The sequence below is a fragment of the Monodelphis domestica genome, chromosome 6 (genome assembly GCF_027887165.1).
Source record: "Monodelphis domestica isolate mMonDom1 chromosome 6, mMonDom1.pri, whole genome shotgun sequence".
NCBI classification, from domain to species: domain Eukaryota; kingdom Metazoa; phylum Chordata; class Mammalia; order Didelphimorphia; family Didelphidae; genus Monodelphis; species Monodelphis domestica.
This window is the reverse complement of record NC_077232.1, coordinates 25,978,855-26,006,350: the sequence shown is the minus strand read 5'-3', so window position 1 is coordinate 26,006,350 and position 27,496 is coordinate 25,978,855. Positions and strand designations below refer to the sequence as shown.

The following is a 27,496-nucleotide window of genomic DNA, read 5'->3' as shown; positions in this document are numbered from 1 at the left end:
TTGAGTAAAAAAGAAGATAACATTTTTCCCCTTTCCTTAATATTTACCTTTTCAGGTATTCCTTGCTCTTTGATTTTCGGTATCAAACTTTCCACAGAGCTCTGGTCTTTTCTTTGCGAAAGTTGGAAATCTTCTATTTTGTTGAATGCCCATACTTTCCCTTGGAAGTATATAGTCAGTTTTGCTGGGTAGCTGATTCTTGGTTGGAGACCCAGCTCTCTTGCCTTTCTGAAGATCATGTTCCATGCCATTCAGAGTAGAACTTGCAAGGTCTTTTGTGACCCTGATTGGCATTCCTTTATATCTAAATTGTCTTTTTCTGGCTTCCTGTAGGATTTTTTCTTTTGTTTGATAGCTTTGGAATTTGGAAATTACATTCCTGGGAGTTGTCTTTTGGGGGTTTAGTGTAGAAGGTGTTCTATGAGCTCTGTCAGTGGCTGTATTGCCCCCTTGTTCTAGAATCTGTGGGCAATTTTCTTTGATTATATCTTGTATCACCATGTCGAGTTTGGTGTTTATTTCTGGCTTTTCTGGGAGTCCAATTATTCTTAAATTATCTCTTCTCCCTCCATTTTCCAGATCTGTCACCTTGTCGGTGAAATATTTTATGTTCTCTTCTAATTTCTTGGCATTTTGGCTTCGCTTTATTAATTCTTGCTCTTTTACACGATCGTTGTCTTCCAGGTGCCTGATTTGGCCTTTAAAGCCTGGTTTTCCTTTTCAGTTTCATCACACCGGTTTTGTAGATGCGTTAATTTCTTTTGCATTATTTCCAACTTTTCCTCCCAGAAGGCTTCCATCTTTTTGGTCATTTCTGATTCAAATTCTTCATGTGTTTGGGGAGAGTTTCCATTTCCTTTGGAAGGTTTCGGGGCATTTTCTTGTGCATCGTCTTCTATCTCCTCTGTATTTTGTATTTTGGCTCCATAGAATGTGTCCAAAGTCGCCCCTTTCTTCTTATTTTTCTTGGTATTTTGGGGCTTCTGTGCTTCTGTGGCGTTTGCCATCTCTGAAAGTGGAGGATTAGCTTTTCTTATCTCTGTCTTGTGATCAGAGGCTTTAGTCCTGGGCAGATTGTTGGTTCTATGATGTTTCCCTGGGTTAAATTGAGTATGCCTCACTGGAACTGGAGTGGAAGGGTCGGACCAGGGGGCCACATTCTCCCCCGGCTCTCTGGGTCGGGTTGCTTTCCAGAAGTTGCCTTCAGAATAGCTGGCCGTGAGGCTGTTTCGTTGGCCTGCGGGGGGATGGGCTACGGCTTCCCAGAGCTCCGAGGGCAGTGACTTTCCCTGAGACTTGGATAGCAGGATCCAGCCCGTGAGTCTGTCTTGCCCGCCCTGAGGGTTGCTGTTGTTTCGACCTTGCTCTCTGCTGGGGGAGCTCCGAGGGCAGTGACTTTCACTGGGACTCGGATAGAAGGCCCTGAGGGTTGTTGTTGTTTCAGACGACCCTGCTCTCTGAGCGGGGCAGGGCTACGGCTTCCCGGAGCCTTGGATTCTGCGCTCCTACCCCTTAGGTCCAAGTCATCTCGGGTTCTGGCTTTTGAGGGGGGCCATACCTTCTGATCCAGGTCCAGGTCCAGGAGGAAGATTCCCAGGGTCTGTGCTATTGATCGGTTTGAATTTTGGCAGCTTAGGAGCTTATAGTTTGAGATCGGTCAGGAAGGGTTTTCCGGAGATCTGAACTTTAGCTTTCCCTAAGCCGCCATCTTGACCGGAAGTCTCCTCAAGCAATATTTTGTCCCTTGGAACTGTGGCCAGTGCTCCCAACTCCTTGGGGCTGCCTGCACATTGTGGTCCATGCTATTGTGCTTACTCCCTCTCTGACTCTATCCCAGAGCTGAGACCGTGTTTTGCATATTGGCAATTTGTCAAGAATATTGCACTCATAGTCAGAAAAGGGATCAATGTAATCTCCTTGTTAGTAGTTGTCCAATCCCCATGACCATGTGTGAGGAGGAATTCTAGAAGCCATTGCTTCTGTTTCAGTTATGGCCATGGCCTCTTGCCTATATGAGGCCTGACTTGATGGGCTATACTCAACCTCCACCCTAGTACAATAGATCCCTTATGCAGACCTGCTAAATTGTTTGGGGCTGAACAATTAGTTCACCTTATCTTTTTGTGGAGTATGCTGTTCCAGAATTCCCTTTCAGGCATTATGTTATTGCTTTGGGGAGTGTAATTTGATAGAAATCAGAGGTAACTTCAACATCATATTGATTCTGCCACCTCTATGGTAATAACTTTTTTTTCCGGATTGCAGAATAAAAAAACTAAGTGCAAACCAAAGCCTTCCTAAATTAGAATGGAGCTTCACGTAATCCATGAATATAAAAGATTCTTGCCTAAACATTCATTCTTAGTAATCATTCAAATATTAAATGTAGACATTTGGTAAAGGACAACTCATCACTACTTAGAGCAACCTAGTCTAATAACTTTGGAGCCTCAATAGAAAAGTAAATTAAAATTATTTCCACATATGGCATATTAAAAAATGACTCTTTTCCTTAGATCCTTCAGAAAAACTGCCTATCCAACACCCATTTAAAATGGAATCTTTTACCATTCATTTTTTTCTTATCAAATTGCTTTTCTTAAATGTAATGTAGAATGAGTGTTCTCATACCTGTTTATAGATTTCCTGTACCTTTCTCACCTCAAGGCTAAAATCTCCTTTGCAAAATGTGCTTCCTGCATTTTAATTTATGTAATTCTAACAATATCAATCTTTAAACTCCAGATAATATCTAAAATCTTTATGTACTTCATATAAGGCATAAATAAATCAATCTGAATTCAAAAACATTTAGAGAAGGAACAAAAAAAAATTAAACATAGTCCCACTTACAAGTACAAGTGTTTTTGTTTATTAATTATTTAAATATTTTCACATGGTTACATAATTCCTGTTCTTTCATGCCTTTTTCCCTCCCCATCCCAAAACCAAAAAATAATTCCATTAATTTATACATATATTAGGACTCAATTCCTATTTTCATATTATTCATTTTTAATAGAGTAATTTTTTTAAAAACCTGAAACCCCACTTCTTATATTCACATGGACAAATGATGAATCAAATATTTACCTTCTGCATTTCTCCTCCCACAGTTTTTTCTCTGGATGTTTTTAGCATTCTTTTTCATAAGTCGCTCAGGATTGGCCTGGATCATTGCATTGCTATTAGTAGCAAACAGGTTCATATAGAATCATGACATAATATTTCAGTTTCTGTGAACAATGTCCCCCTGGTTCTGCACATTTCCCTCTATATCTTTTCATGGAGATTTTTCCAGCTCATATAGAAACACGCAATTTAACATTCTTCATTGCACAATAGCATTCCATCACCATCATGCACCACAATTTATTCAGCTATTCCCCAATCAAAGGGAAACTCTTCATTTGCCACCAAAAAGAACATGAGTATATTTTTGTATATGTATATTTTATTATTATCTCTTTGGGGTAGAAACTTAGTAGTCGTTTTGCTGGATAAAGGGGTATGCAGTCTTTTAAAGCCCTTTGGGCATAATTCTAAATTGCATTCCAGAATGGTTGGATCAATTCACAGCTCCACCAACAGTGTATTAGTGTCCCAATACCAAGTAGAACTGTTTTACAGTCCATAAGGATAATAAACTTGCTTCATTAAACTAAAAAAAAATTGATATGACTCAAAGAGTTTTTAAAATTCTTACCTTCCATTTTAGAATCAATACACTGTGTGTTGGTTCCAAGGCAGAAGTGTGATTAATGTTGGAAATGGGGGTTAAGTGCCTTTGTCCTAAGGTTATGTGCCAAGGAAATCTGAAATCAGATTTAAAGCTAGGATCTCTCATCTCTTAAATTAGCTCTCATTCCACTGAGCCTTCTGGTTGTCTATAAGAAAAGTATTTTTAAAAAGTATATCTGTAAATTTCAAACAAGACTTACTAAAGGTAATTTGACTGCCTAGGAGTGTGTGGAATTTCATTTGAATTTGAATTTAATAACATAATTGTCTTTCTTCCTTTGCAGGTCTCTGGGTGTCTGACTACCATTTTGTTTTCTGGACAAAATCATAAGGAATGCAATTTCATGATGGTATCATGTGCATTTTGTACAAATTTCAGACTATAATTGGACTCTTTGGGAATTGTTTTTTCCTTTATCTATACAGCTTTAAGATAATCATTAATCAAAGGATAAAACTCATTGATAACATTTGCATTAATTTGGTCTTTTCTAACATTCTGATGATGCTTTTCAGGGGAATTCCATGGGCAATGGAGGCTTGCAATCAGAAAAATTTCATGAATGACATTGAATGTAAAATCATAATTTATGTTCAAAGAGTATCACGGGGCACTTCTCTTTGCACTACTTGCCTTCTGAGTGTCTTCCAAGCTATCACCATCACTTCTTGTGGTCCACATTGGGCAAAGCTCAAAACCAGTGTGCTAAAGAGCATTGTACCAGCCTGTGCTTTCATATGGGTATTCAATCTGTTGATAGATTTAGTGGTGCCTCTGCATGTAGGTGCTCCTAGAAGTATCAACAACAGTCAGCTGACAAGGAACCTAGGCTTTTGCTCTGTTGACATTTATGCTATGAGAACCCTAAAAATTGTAATCTGGAAGACCTTTTTTGATGCAGTGTTTGTGGGACTCATGTCCATTACGAGTGGCTACATGGTTCTTATTTTGTACAGACACCACTGGCAAGTTCAACACATTCATCACACCAGTCTCAATCCTAGTGCCTCAGCAGAGATCAGAGCCACCAAATTAATCTTGTGTCTCATGAGCATCTTTGTATGTTTTTATTCACTCAGTTCCATCTTTGTTATTGTGATGGATAATTCTAAAGATACAAAGCAATGGGTGCTAAATATATCCGCATTTTTTAGTTTAATTTATCCAACAATCAGTCCTTTTGTTTTAATGAGTAGTGACTCAAAGAATGCCATTAATTGTAATGCTTTCAATAGAATGAAAAAGTCTTATAAACATTCATCTAAGAACAGAGAATGAATATGTATAAAATTGTAGAGTCAAAGAATTTTGAAGAAAAAAATAACCTGTATCTGACTTAAACAAAACTTCTTATTCTGAAAAAAATGTAGAAAAGGATCAACTTAATATTTTCAGATTGTTACATTTCAGCATATCTGATCTCAGGGAGGGAGTCTCGACTGAATAAGAAAAAGACGCTAGAAGTGATACATTTTAATATGTTCTCAGCAGGACAACATACATATAGGACTACTTTCCAAGAGAAAATAAGTTCATTAGATTCAGAAATTGTCTAACATTAACTGTACAAAAAATGAGTTAGAAAGAAAGGGAAAAAATACTTTGCAGTTTTGATTTTGCAGTATGATTTCAGTTTAGATTTCAAAATAACATTTTAAAAATTTAACTCTCACACAAATTCAAATAAATAAACATGGGGTTAATTAAGCCATTGTTTTGAAAACCTTAAATCAATTTGTTAAATATTATAATGCATTAATTTATCTTCCAAGATAAACACAGGAATTATATGAACACAACTGCAAAACACTTTTCATACAATTAAAACTACAGCTAAATAAATTGAAAAATAGATCATGGTTAGGATGAGACAACATAATAAAAATGACAATTCTACCCAAATTAATCTACTTATTCATTGTCATATCTATCAAATAACAAAAATGTTTTTAAAGAGTTAGAAAAAATTAAAATCATCTGGATGATCAAGAGATCAAAAAGATCACAGGAAATGAAAAAAACTAATGTGAATGGTGGGGGCTTAGCAGTAGAAGAACTTCAACTCTAGTATAAATCAGTGGTCATCAAAAATTATTATTTTGGCTAATACACAGAAAGTTAGATCAATGGAATAGACTAGGGATAAATGACCTTAGCAAGTTAGTATTCTATAAACACAAAGATCCCAGCTTTTTGGAAAGGAACCCATTATTTGACAAGAACTGCTGGCAAAACTGGAAAACAATATTTTAGAGATTAGGTTTAGATCAACATCTCACACACTATACCAAGAAAATTTCAAAATGTTTCAATTACTCAAATATAAAGAGATAAATCATAATTAAATCAGGTGAACATAGAATAGTATACCTATCAGACCGGTGGGAAAGGAGGGAATTTAAGACCAAGCAAGAGGTGGAGATAATTGCAAATTGTAAAATGAATGACTTTGTTTCAAATTAAAAAAGTTTTGTGAAAAAATTAATGTAATGAAAATATGAGAACATTTTAATAACAAAGCTCTATGACGGAGGTTTTTTTTTCCCAAATATATAAGGACCAAGTCAAATTTACAAAAAAATCAAACCATTCCCCAATCCACAAATGGTCAAGGGTTGCTTTCTTTTCTAACCACAGGCACAGAAATGATTACAAAAATATCCAACCTCAAAGAAAGTTAGGTTTAGTTTGAGAGGGGGGGAGTACCATAACAAATCTGGATTCCTGGTCATGATTAGAGTACCCTGAGCACTGAGAAAAGCCTCCTTTCATTCACCAAAGAATTAGGAAACTTCTATAATAGTAGGAAAATAGTTCAGGTCAGTAACAAAAATAGAGTGATATGGATTCGATGAACAAATCAGGAAATACTTCTCTTGGGTAGATGAAATCATTTGAAAATGATTTAATCACTTGATAAAATGGGAGAAATGAATATGCTTGGGATGATGATGCCTAAGAGAAGAGTTGAGGGTATCAGGCAGTACCCAGGTCTAAACTAAGGGTCAGTCATCCTGACATATAATGGATCACAAGTGAGGGTGCCTGATATAGCAATGTTGAAGGGTGGGGCTATCACTATTGCTTATGCAAAAGCAATTATTTCCTTAATACCAAATCTTAATACTTATGCCAAAATATTCACAAAAGCCTGCTAAAATCATGGCTTATGCTAATTATCTTAAAATTATAATCATGATTATCTTAAGACAACTGATAATATTAAAATCTAATCTCCATATTATTAGGATTAATTAAGCCACAGGGCTAATGAGGACCCTTTGGATTAATTGGCATTTTAGCAGCTAAGAAAAGGGTAAAGAATAGTGAATAGGGTTTCTTTAAGGCCAGACAGAATCTTGGGAAGGTTGCTGGTTGGAATTCTGGGTAGCCTGAGTCAGTTGGTTTTCTAACTGCCAAGGACTCCTGGAGGTTTTTTTTCCTAGGTGGAGGTTGGCATTTCTGTTCCTTGGAACACTGAAAAATCCCAGTGGCAGGTGAAGGAGAAGAACAGGTTAGTGTTTCTGGAATAAGTTTGTAGGGGAAATCAACAGAATAGAGTAAGAGAGAATGTGAATATTGGATATAGCTATTTCCTGATTTTAACATTGAAGATACTTAGTCTAACAAAATCAGGGGGATTGTTAACTAAATTACTCCTCCCTACTTAGACCATACTTTATGGGAAAATAAATTTGTAATCAACTTATTGAACAATGAAGGTATTCAACTCTTACCTTGTAGTGAAGCTAGAACTTTAAGTTAAGTCTATTTTAAAATCATAAAACAAAAAGATATTAAGTAACTATAAAGGTTAAATTAATCACAAAAAGGTTCAGTAACTAACAAAAGGTGAACTTTACAAAGAAGTGTTAAGTAACTATAAAGATATAATCTAATCAGGTTTTTAGTGATAGTTTTAAGCAGGCTTAAGTTCCTAGAGCAAGAACCAAGTTCTGGCAAACTAGAAGGGAGTGGGTAAAAATTTAGATCCCTTTTGGGAATAGGGAATCAATCCTAATCCTCAACCTTCCTTACCTTTCTTTACCTTTCCACAAACCATTCCAATACTTATTAAATGGAGGTTTTATACATCTCTCTCCAGGAGTTATCCTTGCAGAGGTTCAAAATAGTTAAATGAAGCTTCAGTAGCCACAAGTTATTAGGCTCCTGACTTATCTACTACAAGCAGTAAAAAGATACCCTATGTAATTTACCCCCTTTAACTTTCTTATATTAATATTTATGACCATTTTGATTTGCAACATTCTTATAGATAAATTACATTAATGATATAATGGTGTACGGGGATTATTCTCTTGCATAAGGGCTATGAATAGGCAATTTTGACTTGAAAAATAAAAGCTCTCAATAAGCACATGTAAAAGTGTTCTAAATCCCTCCTGATAAGAGAAATACAAATTAAAACAGCTTTGAGTTACCACCTCACACCTAGGAGACTGGCCAATATTACAGCAAAAGAAAGTAATAAATGTTCAAGCGGATATGGCAAAATTGAGACATTAATACATTGCAGGTAGAATTCTGAATTAATACAACTGTTCTGCATGTTAATTTGGAACTATGCCCAATGGGCAGTAAAAGCCTGTCTGCCCTGTGATCCAGCCATAGCACTACTGGTTTTGTAACCCAAAGACATAATAAGGAAAAATACTTGTACAAAAATAGCTAAGCTCTTTGTGGTTGTAAAAAATTGGAAGATGGGTGAGTGTCCATCGATTGGGGAACGGCTGAATAAATTGTGGCATCGGATGGTGATGGAATACTATTGTGCAGAAAGGAATAATCTCCTGGAAGATTTCTACGTGAACTGGAAAGACTTTCAAGATTGGGTAAAGTGAAAGAAACAGATTCAGGAGAACATTTACACAGAGATGGATATACTATAGTATAATTGAATGTAATTGACTTTTCTACCAGCAGCAATGCAATGATCCAGGATAATCTAGAGGGATTTATGAGAAATAACACAATCCACATGCAGAGAAAGAACGTTGGGATCAGAAATGCAGAAGAAAAACATATGATAGATCTTGTAGTTTGATATGGATATGATTAAGGTTTTAATGATAAAGGAACATGGAAATGGGATTTTAACAATGATTTACATATAACCCAGTAAAATTGCTTGTCAGTTCCAGGAGGGGTAAAGGAAGAAGGAGGAGAATGATGAATCATGGAACCTTGGAAGGAAAGATTTTAAGACCAAGCAAGACTTAGAAAAAATTACAAAATATAAAACAATAGTTTTCATTATATTATATTACAAAGTTTTTGTACAAACAAAACCAGTGCAACCAAAATTAGAAGGGAAGCAACAAATTGGGAAAAAACTTCATAACAAAAACTTCTGACAAAAGTCCAATTACTCAAATTTTTAAAGAGCTAAATCAATTGTACAAAAATTAAAGATATTCCCCAATTGATAAATGGGCAAGTTAATCCCAATACTATACAAACTATTTGACATAATAAGCAAAAAGTGAGTTCTTCCAAACTCCTTTTACGACACAAACATGGTACTGATTCCAAAACCAGGCAGGTCAAAAACAGAGAAAGAAAACTATAGGCCAATCTCCCTAATGAATATAGATGCAAAAATCTTAAATAGGATATTAGCAAAAAGACTCCATTAAGTGATCAGAAGGATCATTCACCATGATCAAGTAGGATTTATACCAGGGATGCAGGGCTGGTTCAACATTAGGAAAACCATCCACATAATTGACCACATCAACAAGGAAACCAGCAAGAACCACATGATTATCTTAATGGACGCAGAAAAAGCATTTGATAAAATACAACACCCATTCCTATTAAAAACACTAGAAAGCATAGGAAAAGAAGGGTCATTCCTAAAAATAATAAACAGTATATATCTAAAACCAACATCTAATATCATCTGCAATGGGGATAAACTAGATGCATTCCCAATAAGATCAGGAGTGAAACAAGGATGCCCATTATCACCTCTACTTTTTGACATTGTACTAGAAACACTTTCAGTAGCAATTAGAGAAGAAAAAGAAATTGAAGGCATCAAAATAGGCAAGGAGGAGACCAAGTTATCACTCTTTGCGGATGACATGATGGTCTACTTAAAGAATCCTAGAGATTCAACCAAAAAGCTAATTGAAATAATCAACAACTTTAGCAAAGTTGCAGGATACAAAATAAACCCACATAAATCATCAGCTTTTCTATATATCTCCAACACAGCTCAGCAGCAAGAACTAGAAAGAGAAATCCCATTCAAAATCACCTTAGGTAAAATAAAATACCTTGGAATGTACCTCCCAAGACAAACACAGGAACTATATGAACACAACTACAAAACACTCTCCACACAACTAAAACTAGACTTGAGCAAATGGAATAACATTAACTGCTCATGGATAGGACGAGCCAATATAATAAAAATGACCATCCTACCCAAACTTATTTATCTATTTAGTGCCATACCCATTGAACTACCAAAATACTTATTTCTTATCCCCCAAACCTGAATCTCTGCTTTTATCAAATACAAAATTAATTATAATTTTTTTACTCTTCATTGTTCAAGCTATGGCTTCATTTATCATTATAGTGCGTTATTTTTAAATGTTTTGAATATATAAATCTAGTGCAACAATATAAACATGTGCTAGGCAAGCTCATGGTATGTACATTCCAAGCCAGAGAATAGGCCCTTAAGATCTTATCACATTGAGCTACATTTGGCAAGGCAACAGAGAATGCCAGGAAATGTCATAATCTTTAGTCTAATTATCAATCCGGATGAATCCAGTCCTGAATCCCCAAGTAGGAAAAAAGCTCAGGAAAAAGTATTGGTTAAAATAACGACTATTTGGGAGACACAGACCAAATAACAGAAACACCTGGACAATCTCAGACACTTATTAAGGTCAATAATAGAGGAACTCTGAGCCACTAAATGCCCATGTCAGCAAGCAATAGTCAAAGTTTAAGTATTGGATGAAAGTCAGGAGTAGCCAGCAGTTCAATGGTGAATTGGGTATGAAAAGGGAATTGTTCACACTGACTTCATAGGGATTGCTGAGTTTTACTGATCCCCTCTCATTCCACATGTGTCTCTAGATATATTAATCAGTAGTGGACAGTCAATCAAGGATTTTGAATTCCTTTACATATATGATCATTTGATCCTCACAACAAATGTCGAAGCTATACACATGTTATGGATGCAGATTTGGGACATTAAAATTAAATGATGTGACGTTTGTCCTGCCAATATTATGAAGCATGGAAGAGGGCTTCGAACAATTTATCTTCTGTACCCCCAATCTAAAGCTCTCTGAAGTTACCTCAAACGCCTACAGTTGGAGCTTGGAAGAGACAGGTAACTTAAAATGTGGAGAGATGTTTCAGGAAGCATTTGCATATTAACCAAATAAAAGCAAGCAAGCCAGAAAGTCATAATAAAATCCTTCCAGATTGGTCTTGACCATGGCCTGCTTTAATTCTTTCACTCCTGCACTTACAGACAATTTCCAAAGAACCTTATTTTCTCTTATATTAAGGCTAGACATTTCTCTAGCACTTTCCCAACATACTCTGAAAGCTGGGCCATTTCGATAATGTCCAGGAAATAGTTGGAATGACTAGAAAACTACAGGGACATCAGCACATCTCTCCTTCTGTGGCTGCTTTCAGTTAACATCGAGAAACAATTGATATCCTAGCTTACTTTCTGGACTGGCCCAATTCTGCTTAGGTTATCAGTCAGGAGATTAAGTGTGGCATCAGTGAGGTGGACATCTGTAGCCCTGTGAATGTTATTTGCTTAATATCTTCTTGAGGGTCAGTGTTTATATTCCCTTCTTTTGATAAAATTCTTGAAATCAGAGAGAACACTCTCATAATTATGATACTTGGGAATATCCAAAAAAGTTACACTGAGGTTTAATGGCTTCTCAGTAGTAAAAGCAACTGAAATTGTGATAATAATGCCTCTCTTGATTGATTCTTCATCCTCATGGGCATACCTAGATTAACAACACCAGAGTCTTTGAAGTTAAAAAAATATATAATTATATATAAATATATATATATACACACATATATATATAATGTCCATATATATAAGAGCCTTGGAATAACATTAGGCTACAGATAAAGAAATTTTTTCTCTGTCATTACAAATGACTTGAGAGAAACTAAACAAAGCAAACAAACAGAAAACTTGCTTTCACAGTCAACAAAGGATATTTATCTTACCCAATGGAATTGCAGAATTATCTTCATCCTTGGCTTCAATGTCCTCTGGCTGATCTTTCCAGCACAGCTAAATATATAATCAATCGAGGAATAATAGAGACCTTTAAACATTATCTACCCTGATGTGGTTTTTAAGATATATAGTGTTGACTTTACTAATTGAGCTATCAAACTTTTTGTGGTTATTCTATTTCATTTATTCCTTTTTAATTTTTTCCACAATTAAACATAAAAATAATTTCTAATGTTTTTTCAAAGAATATTGATTCTTGAATTATCTCCCTCTCTCCCTCCCTTCAAATATCAAGTCCCCTTGAGATGGTAAGCAATCTCATATAGATTTTACATGTTCAGCCATGTAAAAATATTTCCATATTAAACCTTTTATAGAAGGAAACTCAGAAAGTTTAAAAAAATGTAAAATATTTTTTTGGTTTGTACAGACTCAGTTCTTTTTTTCCCCTGGAAGTCAAGGTTTTTTTTTTTCTTTATCAGAAGTTCCTTAGAATAGTAATACATCACTGTATTCCTGAGAAGACCTGTTAATGACAGTTGTTCATTGTAAAATATTCCTGTCATTGTACAATGTTCTCCTGGTTCTTATTTTACTCGGCTTCATTCAATCTTTGTAAGTCTTTCCAGTGTTTTTTCTACATTCCTTCTGCTTCTCATTTCTTACACTACAATAATATTCAATTATACTCCTATGCCATAATTTACTCAACCATGCACTAGTTGATGAGTATCCTCTGGCTTTTCAAAAAATTTTCCCCTCTTTAAAAGAGCCATTCAAATAGTTTTTTACATTATAGGTCCTACATCCCCCCCTTTTAAAAAATCTCTTAGGGGTATAGCCCTAGTAATGGTATTTCTGGGTCAAACGGTAACGTCCAATTTGCTCTACTGAATTATTTGCAAAAATTTTATTATTATATATTAATTTCCATTCTATGAAGTTTATTTAGTTTCTGCATCCCACCTCCCAAAATGTGTTTTCTATTGTCAACCCCACCCGCCTTCTCTTATTTTCTTACCTTTTTATTTTCCTTTAGGATAAGAAAACTTCCTCTACATAACTGATTGTGTATGTGCTTCTCTCTTGGAGCCAATCCTGATGAGAGTAAGGTTCACATTCTCTCCTCCCTACTTCCTCCTCACCCACATCTCCACTGTGAACCTTCTTTCTTGACTCTTTTATGCGCAATCATTGATCCCATTCTATTTTTCTCATCCCCCTCTTCCTAATGTATTTCTCTTTCTCATGTCTTAATTTAATATCATGTTCATATCATCCTATCAGAGTCAACTCACATGCTCACCTTTTGCCTATGTATTCTCCTTCTAACTGGCCTAATAATGACAAAGACTTTTGGCTTTACCAGACCTCCCCAATTAGAGAAGTAAACAGTTTGCCTTTCTGAATGCTTTTACATTTCACTTTCCTGTTTGCCTTTTTATGATGTTCTTGATTCTTATTTTGGAGAGTCATTCCATTCCATTCCACCAGACCATTCAGGTTTAGTCTGGTCTTGTCATCAGAAATATTTTTAAGTACTCTATTTCATTGAATACCCATTCCCCCTACACCACCCCCAAAAAAGATTAGACTTAGTTTTTCATGGTAAATGAGTCTTGATGGAAATCTTAGCTCTTTTAGTACTCTGGAATATCACATTCCAGGCCCTGTTATCATTTAATGTAGCTGCTGAGTCTTTGCTCTACAATAGTTGAATTCTTCAATGTTGGCTATTTCCTATACTTTCTCCTTGACCTGGTAGTTCTAGAATTTGGCTATAATATTCTTGGAAGTTATACTTTTGGGGATTTCTTCCAGGAGATGGTCAGTGGATACTTTTAATTTCTATTTTTCTTTTGGGTCTAGAATATTAGGGCAATTTTACTTGATTATTTTTTTTCAAAAAAAGAGAATTTCTAAGCTCTTTTTTTAAATCATGGTTTTCAAGAAGTCCAATAATTCTTAAATTAACTCTCCTGAATTTATATTCCATGTAATTTTTAATATGATATTTCACATTTCCTTCTATTTTTTCCATTTTTTTGGACATTTTTGATTGTTTCTTGATAACTCATGTAATCATTAGCATCTACTTGAAACAAATTCTAAGCATTAAGAATTCATTTTCTTGAATGTGCTTTTGGAACTGCGTTTTCATTTGGTCAATTCTAATTTGTAAAGAATTGTTTTCCTCAGTGAATTTTTGTACATCTCTTAACAAAGGAGCAATTCTTTTTTTCGAGAAATTTTTATCTCTTTCCTGAATTTTTGTATGTGCGTTACATTTAGCTAATTCTGTTTTTTAAAAAAAATATTAATTTATTCAATTTTTTGTGTCCCCTTTATCAAAATATTGGTTCTTTTTCATGATTTTCATGTATAGAATATCTTTTTTATATTTTTCTTCAATCATTCTTACTAGATTAGAAAAATACTTTTTGAGCTCCTCCATTAATTCTTTTGGGGCTTGAAAGCAGTTCATATTTTTCTTGAAAGCAATATCTTTTTTGCAGCAGTATTGATTTTGTCTTCTTCTGGGTTTGAGCCTACCATGTACTTCTGAGAAAAACATCAAGCGATATTTTGTCCCTTGGAACTGTGGCCAGTGTTCCCAACTCCTTGGGGCTGCCTGCACATTGTGGTCCATGCTATTGTGCTTACTCCCTCTCTGACTCTATCCCAGAGCTGAGACTGTGTTTTGCATATTGGCAATTTGTCACGAATATTGCACTCATAGTCAGAAAAGGGATCAATGTAATCTCCTTCTTAGTAGTTGTCCAATCCCCATGACCATGTGTGACGAGGAATTCTAGAAGCCATTGCTTCTGTTTCAGTTATGGCCATGGCCTCTTGCCTATATGAGGCCTGACCTGATGGGCTATCCTAGTACAATAGATCCCTTATGCAGACCTGCTAAATTGTTTGGGGCTGAACAATTATTTCACCTTATCTTTCTGTGGAGTATGCTGTTCCAGAATTCCCTTTCAGGCATTATGTTATTGCTTTGGGGAGTGTAATTTGATAGAAATCAGAGGTAACTTCAACATCATATTGATTCTGCCACCTCTATGGTAATAACTTTTTTTTCCGGATTGCAGAATAAAAAAACTAAGTGCAAACCAAAGCCTTCCTAAATTAGAATGGAGCTTCACGTAATCCATGAATATAAAAGATTCTTGCCTAAACATTCATTCTTAGTAATCATTCAAATATTAAATGTAGACATTTGGTAAAGGACAACTCATCACTACTTAGATCAACCTAGTCTAATGACTTTGGTGCCTCAATAGAAAACTAAATTAAAATTATTTCCACATATGGCATATTAAAAAATGACTCTTTTTCTTAGGTCCTACAGAAAAACTGTCTATCCAACGCCCATTTAAAATGGATCTTTTACCATTTATTTTTCTTATCAAATTGCTTTTCTTAAATATGATGTAGAATGAAATTTCTTATATCTCTTTAAAAGTCTTCCTGTTGTTTTCTCACCTCAAGGCAAAAAACTCCTTTTCAAAATGTGCTTCCTGCATTTTAATTCATGTAACTCTAATAATATCAGTCTTTAAACTCTAGATAATCCCTAAAATCTTTATGTACTTCAAATAAGGCATAAATAAATCAATCTGAATTTAAAAACATATAGAGAAGGAACAAAAAAAATTAAAAAGTACTCCCCACTTACAAGTACAAGTGTTTTTTTTTATTAATTATTTAAGTATTTTCACATGGTTACATAATTCCTGTTCTTTCACTCCCCTTTTCCCTCCCCATCCCAAAGCCAACAAATAATTCCATTAATTTATACATATATTAGGACTCAATTTCTATTTTCATAATATTCATTGTTAATAGAGTAATATTTTTAAAAACCTGAAACACCACATCATATACTCATATGGACAAATGATGAATCAAATATTTACCTTCTGCATTTCTCCTCCCACGGTTTTTTTCTCTGGATGTTTTTAGCATTCTTTTTCATAAGATGCTCAGGATTGTCCTGGATCATTGCATTGTTATTAGTAAGATTACATAGGATCATGCCATAATATTTCAGTTTCTATGAACAATGTCCCCTTGGTTCTGCTCATTTCCCTCTGTATAAGTTCATGGAGGTCTTTCCAGCTCATATAGAAAACACACAGCTTTTCATTCTTTATTGTACAATAGCATTCCATCACCATCATACACCACAATTTATTCAGCCATTCCCCAATCAAAGGGAAACCCTTCATTTGCCACCAAAAAGAACATGAGTATATTTTTTATGTGTATATTTTATAATTATCTCTTTGGGGTAGGAACTTAGTAGTGGTTTTGCTGGATAAAGGGGTATGCAGTCTTTTAAAGCCCTTTGGGCATAATTCTAAATTGCATTCCAGAATGGTTGGATCAATTCACAGCTCCACCAGCAGTGTATTAGTGTCCCAATACCAAGTAGGACTGTTTTACAGTCCATAAGGATAATAAAACTTGCTTCATTAAACTAAAAAAAATTGATATGACTCAAAGAGTTTTTAAAATTCTGTGTGTTGGTTCCAAGGCAGAAGAGTGATAAAGGTTGGAAATGGCAGTTAAGTACCTTTGCCCCAGGTCATGTGCCAAGAAAATCTGAAATCAGATTTAAAGCTAGGATCTCTCATCTCTTAAATTAGCTCTCATTCCACTGAGCCTTCTAGATGTCCACAAGAAAAGCACTTTTCAACCTTATATCTCTAAATTACAAACATGGTTTACTAAAGCTAATTTGCCTGCCTAAGAGTGTGTGGAATTTCATTTCAATTCGAGTTTTCTAACATAATGGTCTTTCTTCCTTTGCAGGTCTTTGCGTGTCTGACTACCATTTTTTTTTCTGGACAAAACCATAAGGAATGCAATTTCATGATGGTATCATGTGCATTTTTCACAAACTTCAGACTATAATTGGACTCTTTGGAAATTCTTTTCTCCTTTATCTATACAGCTTGAAGTTAATCATTAATCAGAGGATAAAACTCATTGATAAAATTTGCATTAATTTGGTCTTTTCTAACATTCTGATGATGCTTTTCAGGGGAATTCCATGGACAATGCAGACTTGCAATCAGAAAAAATTCATGAGTGACATTGAATGTAAAATCATAATTTATGTTCAAAGAGTATCACGGGGCACTTCTCTTTGCACTACTTGCCTCCTGAGTGTCTTCCAGGCCATCACCATCACTTCTTGTGGTCCAAAATGGGCAAAACTCAAAGCCAGAGTGCTAAAGAGCATTGTTCCAGCCTGTGTTTTCATATGGGTACTCAATCTGTTGATAGATTTAGTGGTGCCTCTGTATGTAAGTGCTCCTAGGAGTAGCAACAACAGTCAGCTGATATGGAACCTAGGGTATTGCTCTGTTGACATTTATGCTCTGACAATCATAAAAATTGTAATCTGGAAGACCTTTTTTGATGCAGTGTTTGTGGGACTCATGTCCATTACGAGTGGCTACATGGTTCTTATTTTGTACAGACACCACTGGCAAGTTCAACACATTCATCACACCAGTTTCAATCCTAGTGCCTCAGCAGAGATCAGAGCCACCAAATTAATCTTGTGTCTCATGAGCATCTTTGTATGTTTTTCTTCACTCAGTTCCATCTTTGTTATTGTGATGGATAATTCTAAAGATACAAAGCAATGGGTGGTAAATATATCCACATTTTTCAGTTTAATTTATCCAACAATCAGTCCTTTTGTTTTGATGAGTAGTGACTCAAAGAATGCCAGTTATTGTAATGCTTTCAATAGAATGAAAAAGTCTTATAAACACTCATCGAAGAACCCAGAATGAATATGTATAAAAATGTACAGTCAAATAATTTTGTAGGAAAAAAAATTGTATCTGACTGAGTCCAAATATTTTATTCTGAAAAAGAAATTGGAGAAAAGAATAAATTTAATGTTTTTAGGTTGTTACCTTCCAGGGTATCTGACCTTAGGGAGGGATTCTCAACTGAATGAGAAAAAGACACTAGAATTGATACATTTTGATATGTTCTCAGCAGGACAACAACATATAGGACTACTTTCCCAGAGAAAATAACTTCATTGGATTCAGAAATTGTCTAACATTAACTGTACCAAAAATGAGTAAGAAAGAAAGGAAAAATATACTTTGCAGTTTGAGGGAGAGATAGTATGATTTCAGTTTAGATTTCAAAATAACATTTTAATCATTTAACCCTCACACAAATAAATAAACCTGGTATTAATTAAGCCATTGTTTTGAAAACCTTAATTCACTTTGTTTAATATTATAATGCATTAATTTATCTTCCAAGACAAACACAGGAATTATATGAACACAAATGCAAAACACTTTTTATACTATTAAAACTACAGCTAAATAAATTGAAAAATAGCTCATGGTTAGGATGAGATAACATAATAAAAATGACAATTCTACCCAAATTAATCTACTTATTGATTACCATACTTATCAAATAACAAAAATGTTTTCAAAGAATTGGAAAAAATTAAAATCATCTGGAAGATCAAGAGATCAAAAATATCACAGGAAATGATAAGAACAAATGTAAATGGTGGGGGCTTAGCAGTACAAAATTGTAAACTCTAGTATAAAACAGTGGTCATCAAAACAATATTATACTGGCTAAGAAACAGAAAGGAGGATCAATGGAATACACTAGGGATTAATGATCTCAGCAAGTTAGTGTTCTATAAACACAAACATCCCAGCTTTTGGGACAAGAACCCATTTTATGACAAAATGCTGGGAAAATTGGAAAATAGTATGGGAGAGATTAGGCTTAGATCAACATCTCACACCATATAAAAAGATAATTTCAAAATGGTTCAATTACTCAAATATAAAGAGTTAAATCACAAATAAATCAGGTGAACATAGAATAGTATACCTGTCTGATGTGTGGGAAAGGAAGGAATTTAAGAACAAGCAAGAGGTAGAGAAAATTTCACAATGCAAAATGATTGAATTTCATTATTTCAAATTAAAAAGGTTTTATAAAAAAATAATGAAACCAAAATTAGAAGTAAAGTTTCAAAATATGAGAACATTTTAATAATCAAACTCTATGAAGGAGGTTTATTTTCCCAAATATAAAAGGACTAAGTCAAATTTACAAAAAGATCAAATCATTCCCCAATCCACAAATGGTCAAGGGCTGCTGTTTTTTCTAACCATAGGCACACAAATGATAAGCAAAATATCCAACCCATAAAGAAAGCTAGGTTTAGTGTCTGAGGAGGGAGTACCATAACAAATGTGGACTCCTGGTCATGACTAGAGGACCCTGAACACTGAGAAAAGCCTTCTTTCATTCCCCAAAGAATTAGGCAACTTCTAATACAGTAGGAAAATAGTCTAGGTCAGTGAAAAAAATAGAGAGATATGGATTTGTTGAAGAAGTCAAGAAATACTTCTCTTTGGTAAATGAAATCATTTGAAAATTATTTAATCACTTGATAGATAGGGGTGAAATGAATAAGCCTGAGATGATGTTGCATAAGATAATAGTGGGGGGTGTCAGGCAGTACCCAAGTCTGAACTAAGGGTCAGGCATCCTAGTATATAATTGATCACAAGTTAGGGTGCCTGATATAACAATGTTGAAGTGTGGGTCTGTCACTAAGGTTTGGCAAAAGCAATTATTTCCTTAATTCCAAACCTTAATCCTTATGACAGAATATTCACAAAAGCCTGCTAAAATCATGGCTTATGCTAATTATCTTAAAATTACAATCATGATTATCTTAAGACAACTGATAATATTAAAATCTAATCTCCATATTATTAGGATTAATTAAGCCATAGGGCTAATGAGGACCCTTTGAATTAATTGGCATTTTAGCAGCTAAGAAAAGGGTAAAGAATAGTGAATAGGGTTTCTTTAAGGCCAGACAGAATCTTGGGAAGGTTGCTGGTTGGAATTCTGGGTTGCCTGAGTCAATTGGTTTTCTAACTGCCAAGGAGTCCTGGACGTTTTTTTTCCTAGGTGGAGGTTGGCATTTTGTTCCTTGGAACACTGAAAAATCCCAGTGGTAGATGAAGGAGAAGAACAGGTTAGTGTTTCTGAAATAAGTTTGTGGAGGAAATCAACAGAAAAGAGTAAGAGACAGAATGTAAAGATTAGATTTAGCTATTTCCTGATTTTAACAATGAAGATATTTAGTCTAATAAAATCAGGGGGGAATTGTGAACATTAAATTACTCCACCCTACTTAGACCATACTTTATGGGAAGATAAATTTGTAATCTCCTGATTGAACAATGAAGGTACTTAGCTCTTACCTTATAGTGAAGCTAGAACTTTACATTTAGTCTATTTTAAAATCTTAATAAAAATGATGTTAAGTAACTATAAAGGTTAAATTAATCACAAAAAAGGTTAAGTAACTAACAAAAGGTGAACTTAACAAAGAAGTGTTAAGTAACTATAAAGATATAATCTAATCAAAGAAGATGAGAACTCCAAAAGATATGAGCATTTAGAGGAGGAGACACAAGAGTGAAAGGTCTATATATTTGGCTCACTTCCTCTCTTGGGCACCTTTCTTGGTGCCCTTTCTTGAGCGGCAAAGAGTTGGCAGGTGGCAACTTGCTGGGCCTTTCAGAATCTTAGGATGGGTACAAGGTATAGGTCCGGTTTAGTGGTGAGTTTCTGGCTGTGTTTTCCTCCTTTACTGTCAACTTTATCTTCTTATAAGCCTCTAATTTTATTCAGAGACCTAGAGGCAGAGATTTCCCCAGAGAACTTCCCCTGGCACCGGCCAGGAAGGCAAAATCCTATATCCTCTTCCCTCCTTCTCCATAAATTCCATCCCTCTATATTAAATAAATTAACATAAATTTCCAGACTGACTTGGGTGTTTTATTTGAGATTTCTCTTGGTGACCAATTAAATCTAGATTTTAAGTCACAACCCTAAAATTATCTTTGCAAGAGACTGTTTTTCCTTTGTGTGGCTGCGAAGAGGTTCAATGTATTTTCTGGTGTGCTTTGGCCAAAAAGCCTAGCTAGGCCGAGAAGGGCTGGCAATGGGCAGAGAGAGTAAATTAGGGATCTGATTTTAAGCAGAAAGAGATTTAAGGAGACAGTAAATTAACTTATATAACTAAGATGATTCATAATTAGCATAGCTTATTTATAAGAGATCCTGGGTTTTTAGTGATAGTTTTAAGGAGGCTCAAGTTCCTTGAGCAAGAACCAAGTTCTGGCAAACTAGAAGGGAATGGGTAAAAATTTAGATCCCTTTTGAGAATAGGGAATCAAACCTAATCCTCAACCTTCATTACCTTTCTTTACCTTTTCTCAAACCATTCCAATACTTATTAAATTGAGGTTTTATACATCTCTCTCCAGGAGTTATCCTTGCAGAGGTTCAAAATAGTTAAATGGAGCTTCAGTAGCTACAAGTTATTGGGTTCCTGATTTATCTTTGATAAGCATTAAAAAGATACTGTATGCAATTTCTCCCCTTTAATTTTCCTATATTAACATTTCTGACCACTTTTATTTGCAACATTCTTATAGATAAATAACATTAATGGGGAATTATTCTCTCACTTAAGGGCCTTGAATAGGCAATTTTCACCTGAAAAATCAAAGCTCTCAATAAGCACATGAAAAAGTGTTCTAAATCCCTCCTGATTAGAGAAATACAAATGAAAACAGCTTTGAGTTACCACCTCACACCTAGCAGACTGGCCAATATTACAGCAAAAGAAAGTAATAAATGTTCAAGTGGATATGGCAAAATTGAGACATTAACACATTGTGTTAATGCAGTGGTGCAGTTGTGAATTGATCCAACCATTCTGGAGGGCAATTTGGAACTATGCCCAAAGGGCATGAAAAGCCTGTCTGCCCTGTGATCCAGCCATAGCACTACTGGGTTTTGTATCCCAAAGACATAATAAGGAAAAATACTTGTACCAAAATAGCTACGCTCTTTGTGGTTTTAAAAAATTGGAAGATGAGTGAGTGACCATAGATTGGGGAATGGCTGAATAAATTGTGGCATCGATTGGTGATGGAATACTATTATGCAGAAAGGAATAATCTCCTGGAAGATTTCTACGTGAACTGGAAAGACCTTGAAGATTGGGTACAGTGAAAGGAACAGATTCAGGAGAACATTTACACAGAGATGGATATACTATAGTATAATTGAATGTAATTGACTTTCCTACCAGCAGCAATGCAATGATCCAGGATAATCCAGAGGGATTTATGAGAAATAACACAATCCACATGCAGAGAAAGGACTTTGGGATCAGAAATGCAGAAGAAAAACATACGATAGATCTTGTAGTTTGATAGGGATATGATTAAGGTTTTAATGATAAAGGAACATGGAAATGGGATTTTAACAATGATTTCCATATAACCCAGTAAAATTGCTTGTCAGTTCCAGGAGGGGTAAAGGAAGAAGGAGGAAAATGATGAATCATGGAACCTTGAAACATTTTTTAAATAAGAAAAAAAATGGGCATGTGAAGTCTGTGACACTAAGGTAGAGTTCTATCTGGGGCTCACAAACTTGCTACTGTAGGAAAAGTGGGTCACAGACCTCCCCCACTGTGGGTTATGTATATTTTTGGTGATTAAATCTAAAAATGGGCAGGAAAGAATTAATCCTATCTACACAACAGTAGAAACAATGGTGACAGCAGCAGCAATGATCTGAAGAACTCTCAATCTAAAGATGACAAGAGGCTCAGGAAACATCAAAAATAAATGACAGCGGGCCTTTTCAGGCACTGGGTATAGCTGGCACTATGAAGCAACTCAATTGCCCATATGTGGTTCTGGGGCACACGTGCTGGGCAAAGAGAAGTACCGATACTCAGCCACATAGAAATGGGAGCCCTGAACACAGTTTCAAAACAAAGTGAACATAAACACTTGAATCTACAGAAAACCATAACCCTTCCTGGGTAAACACTGTCACTTAGATTACAGTGACTGTATCTCTCCCAATATTGCACTTTCACTGAAGTACCAAAAATGTGTAGGATCCTTCTCCAACCCAAACTAACTCTGAAAGTTGCAGCATCAAAAAATGAGCAGAGCTTGAATTTAACAAAGATTATAAGTCAAGAAATACACTGGGAAAATTAATAAATAAAAGAGCAAAGAATTGACTATTGAAAAAAAAATTACAGTGGCATGGAACATCCAGGAACATACTCAGAAGAAGACAACAATGAAAAGTGCTACCAAAAAACAAAACACAACAAAACAAAACAAAACAAAGAAAAAACAACTTCAAAGTAAATTTTCCAATTGGACAAAAATTGTAAGTAGTTTTCCTGGAAAACTTAAAGAAAAAGATACTAATAGTAGAGGAAAAATTGGAGAAAGAAATGAGTTATGCAAGAAAATTATGACCACAGAATAAATAGCTTGGTAAAAGAGGCACAAAAGTGATGAAGAAAATCACATACACACACACACACTCACACAAAGAATTAGTCAAATTCAAAAAAAATAAGAGAAGTGTAAAAAATCACTGAAGGAAAGAATTCTAAAAATGTAGCTTTGTCCAAATAATGAGAGGATAAAATGTTTAATTGATTAAAAATATTTTCTTAAATATTAGAACTGGGCATTGGGAAAGCTTGAATGTGTTTGAGAAATCAAGAAAGAATGAATTAAAATGAATAGAATGAAAATGTGAACTATCTCTTTAGAAAACCTATTTGCTTTTAAATTATGTTTATGAGAGCTAATTTAAAATGTATTAAGTTATCCACTATTTAGACTAGCCTTTCATTCCTACTGTTAATCCTACCTTTTCAGAGTATGATCTTTGTGGTATAGTGCTGCAGTCTCCTTGCCAGTATTTTAATTAAAACTTTGCATCAATATTCTCTACTAAAATTGGTCTATTGTTTTTTCTCTGTTTTTGCTCTTCCAAATTGGGTTATCAGTACCATAATTATGTTGTAGAAGGAGTTAAGTAGGACTCATTCTTCATTTAATTTTCTAATATTTTATATAGCATTAGGATTAATTATGCCTTAAATGTTAAATAGAATTCATTTGGAAACCCTCTGGCCCTGGGAATTTTCCTTAGGGAGTTCATTAATGGCTTTTGTAGTCACTTTTTGGGAGATGGGCATATTTAAGCATTTTCTTTTCCTTTTCTGCTTATTTGGGCAACTTATATTTTTGTATATATTCAATTCTATACCATTGGAATTTTGTCCAAATTTTTAATACAGCTAAAAAGTGACAAAATTCATCTAGAAGAACAAAATATAAAAAAATATCAAGTGACTGATGAAAAAAAAAAAGAAAAAGGCAGACTAGGATTACCCAATATAAAAATCTATTAAAAAGCTATAAGTATTAAAAATAATTTGGTGTTATTTAAGAAATAGAGTGGTAGACTAGTGGAATAGACTAGCTTAGTTATAAAATATATAATAGAAAATGACCTTAACTATTTAGTGTTTGATGGTAAGGTAATATCTGAGTGGATTACAAAATTTCACACTGTATTTCAAGATTAAGTAAAAATGTCTATATCACAGACATAAAGTGTACTACCATAGGTGAACTGGGGGAAGTGGGGCATAAAATAATTTACCTGTCAAATCTATGGCTAAGGAAAGAATGTATAACCAAAACAGATAGAAAGAATTGTAAAATGTATAATTGATTAAGTTAAATTAAATAGTTTTTGCAAAAAGAAAACAAATTCAACCAAAATGAAAATAAAAGCATAGAGATTAAAAAGAACATTTTAGAGCAAGTATCTCTAAGATTTAGATATAGGCATAGATATCTGAGTGAAATTTATAAGAATTCAAGTCATGCCCTAATTGATAAATGGCCAAAGGATATGAATATGAAAAAAATGTGAAGCAAGGTGGTCTAGCAGTACCATATCTTAAACTATACTAAAAAGCAGTGGTTATCAAAACAATATGGTACTGGCTAAGAGACATAAAGTAGGATAAGTGGAATAGACTCAGGACAAATGAACTCAGCAAGACAGTCAATGATAAACCCAAAAATCCCAGGTTTGGGGATAAATATTCACTACTTGACAAAAACTGCTGGGAAAATAGGAAAGGAGTATGGAAAAGATTAGTTTTAGATTAACATCTGCCACCCTACACCAAGATGAACTCAAAATGGGTGAATGACAAATATAAAGAAGGAAAGTATAAGTAAATTAGGTGAACACAGAATAGTATACTTGTCAGATCTTTAGGAAAGGAAAGATTTTAAGGCCAAGGAAGAGTTTAACAAAATTAAAAAATATAAAACAATTAGTTTTCATTATATTAAATTACAAAGTTTTTGTACAAACAAAATCAGTGCAACCAAATTAGATGGGAAGCAAAAATTGGTGAAAAAAATCTTCATAACAAAAACCTCTGAAAAAAGTCCAATTACTCAAATTTATAAAGAGCTAAATCAATTGTACAAAAAATCAAGACATTCCCCAATTGATAAATGGGGAAGCATCATGAATAGGTAATTTTCAGATAAAGTAATCAAAACTATAAATAAACACATAAAATTGTTCTAAATATCTTATAATCTGAGAAATGCAAATCAGAATAATTCTGAGGTACCACCTCACACTGAGCGGATTGGCTAACAATGCAAGAAAGGAAAATAATAAATGTTAGAGGAAATGTGGCAAAATTGGGACATTAATGCATTGGTGGTAGAGTTGTGAGTTGATCGAATCATTTTGAGACCCACATATTGGGGATAAATTAAAAGGGTGGAAGTATCTCCTCTGGGAAAATGCTTTAGTAGACTCATTGCTGCCTAAAAGAGGTACTAAGGCTTCTCATTCAGATTTTAGCAATGCAAGAGAAAGAGGGCCCAATACTTTACCAGCCATAGCTATAGCAACAGTAGCATCAGTAGTAGCAGTAGTAGTGGCAACACAAGGATCACCCAGGCAGAAGCAGCAGCAAATGGAGTTCCACAGAGGGGGAGAGCAACGAGAAAAGCTTTTCTTTTTTTTAATTAAGAGGTCTAAACACCATTTATGGTCTCCATAAGTGCAATATTTAAATTAATACCCAACACTCAAAGAACTATATTTTATAAATTGTTTTTAATAATCACTTGATGTAAGAGGAATAAAAGGAAATAGAAGTATAAAAGAACCCAATTACCTAACACAATTAAGACCATGTGACTAAGTTTATCTTGGTTATTTTTTTAAACTTTAAACATTATTTTATTTGGTCATTTCCAAACATTATTCACTGGAAACAAAGATCATTTTCTTTTCCTCCCTGCCCACCCTTCCACCACCTCTCCCATAGCTGATGCACGATTCCACTGGTTATCACATGTGGTCTTGACTTGAACCCATTTCCCTGTTGTTGGTATTTACATTAGAGTGTTCACTTAGAGTCTATCCTCAGTCATATCCCCTCAACCCTTGTAGTCAAGCAGTTGCTTTTCATCGGTGCTTTTACTCCCACAGTTTATCCTCTGCTTGTGGATAGTATTTTTTAGATCTCTGCAGATTGTTCATGGACATTGCATTGACACTAATGGAGAAGTCCATTACCTTTGATTGTACCACAGTCTATCAGTCTCTGTGTACAATGTTTTCCTGGTTCTACTCCTTACGCGCTGCATCATTTCCTGGAGGTTGTTCCAGTCTCCATGGAATTCCTCCACTTTATTATTCCTTTTAGCACAATAGTATTCCATCACCAACATATACTACAATTTGTTCAGCCATTCCCCAATTGATGGGAAAACCCTCGTTTTCCAATTTTTGGCCACCACAAAGAGTGCAGCTATTAATATTCTTGTACAAATCTTTTTCCTTATTATCTCTTTGGGGTACAAACCCAGCAGTGCTGGGGTACAAACCGAGCTGGATCAAAGGGCAGATAGTCTTTTATCACCCTTTGGGCATAGTTCCAAATTGCCCTCCAGAATGGCTGGATCAATTCACAACTCCACCAGCAATGAATTAGTGTCCCCACTTGGCCACATCCCCTCCAGCATTCATTACTTTCCATAGCTTTCATGTTAGCCAATCTGCTAGGTGTGAGGTGAGTTGTTTTGATTTGCATCTCTCTGATTATAAGAGATGTAGATCACTTTTTCATGTGCTTATTAATAGTTTTGATTTCTTTGGCTGAGAACTGCCTGTTCATGTCCCTTACCCATTTATCAATTGGAGAATGGCTTGATTTTTTTGTACAATTGATTTAGTACTTTGTAAATTTGAGTAATTAAACCTTTGTCAGAGGTTTTTATGAAGATTGTTTCCCAATTTGTTGCTTCCCTTCTGATTTTGGTTACATTGGTTTTGTTTGTACAAAACCCTTTTAATTTGATGTAATCCAGATGATTTATTTTGCATTTTGTAACTTGTTCTAATTCTTGCTTGGTTTTTGAAGTCTTTCCCTTCCCAAAGGTCTGACATGTATGCTATTCTGTGTTTGCCTAATTTTCTTATAGTTT

At 34.7% G+C, this 27,496-nt stretch overlaps 2 protein-coding genes across 2 annotated transcripts; both read left to right on the top strand.

Annotated features, from left to right (window-relative positions):
- Nucleotides 1–4,075: 4,075 nt before the first annotated feature.
- On the top strand, nt 4,076–5,020 carry monDomV1R1277 (vomeronasal 1 receptor monDomV1R1277). Its single transcript, NM_001167521.1, is given in 1 exon segment — nt 4,076–5,020. A coding segment is annotated over 1 exon segment (945 nt).
- Nucleotides 5,021–16,894: 11,874 nt separating this feature from the next.
- monDomV1R1278 (vomeronasal 1 receptor monDomV1R1278) lies at nt 16,895–17,839 on the top strand. Its single transcript, NM_001167522.1, is given in 1 exon segment — nt 16,895–17,839. A coding segment is annotated over 1 exon segment (945 nt).
- The last annotated feature ends 9,657 nt before the right edge of the window (nt 17,840–27,496 follow it).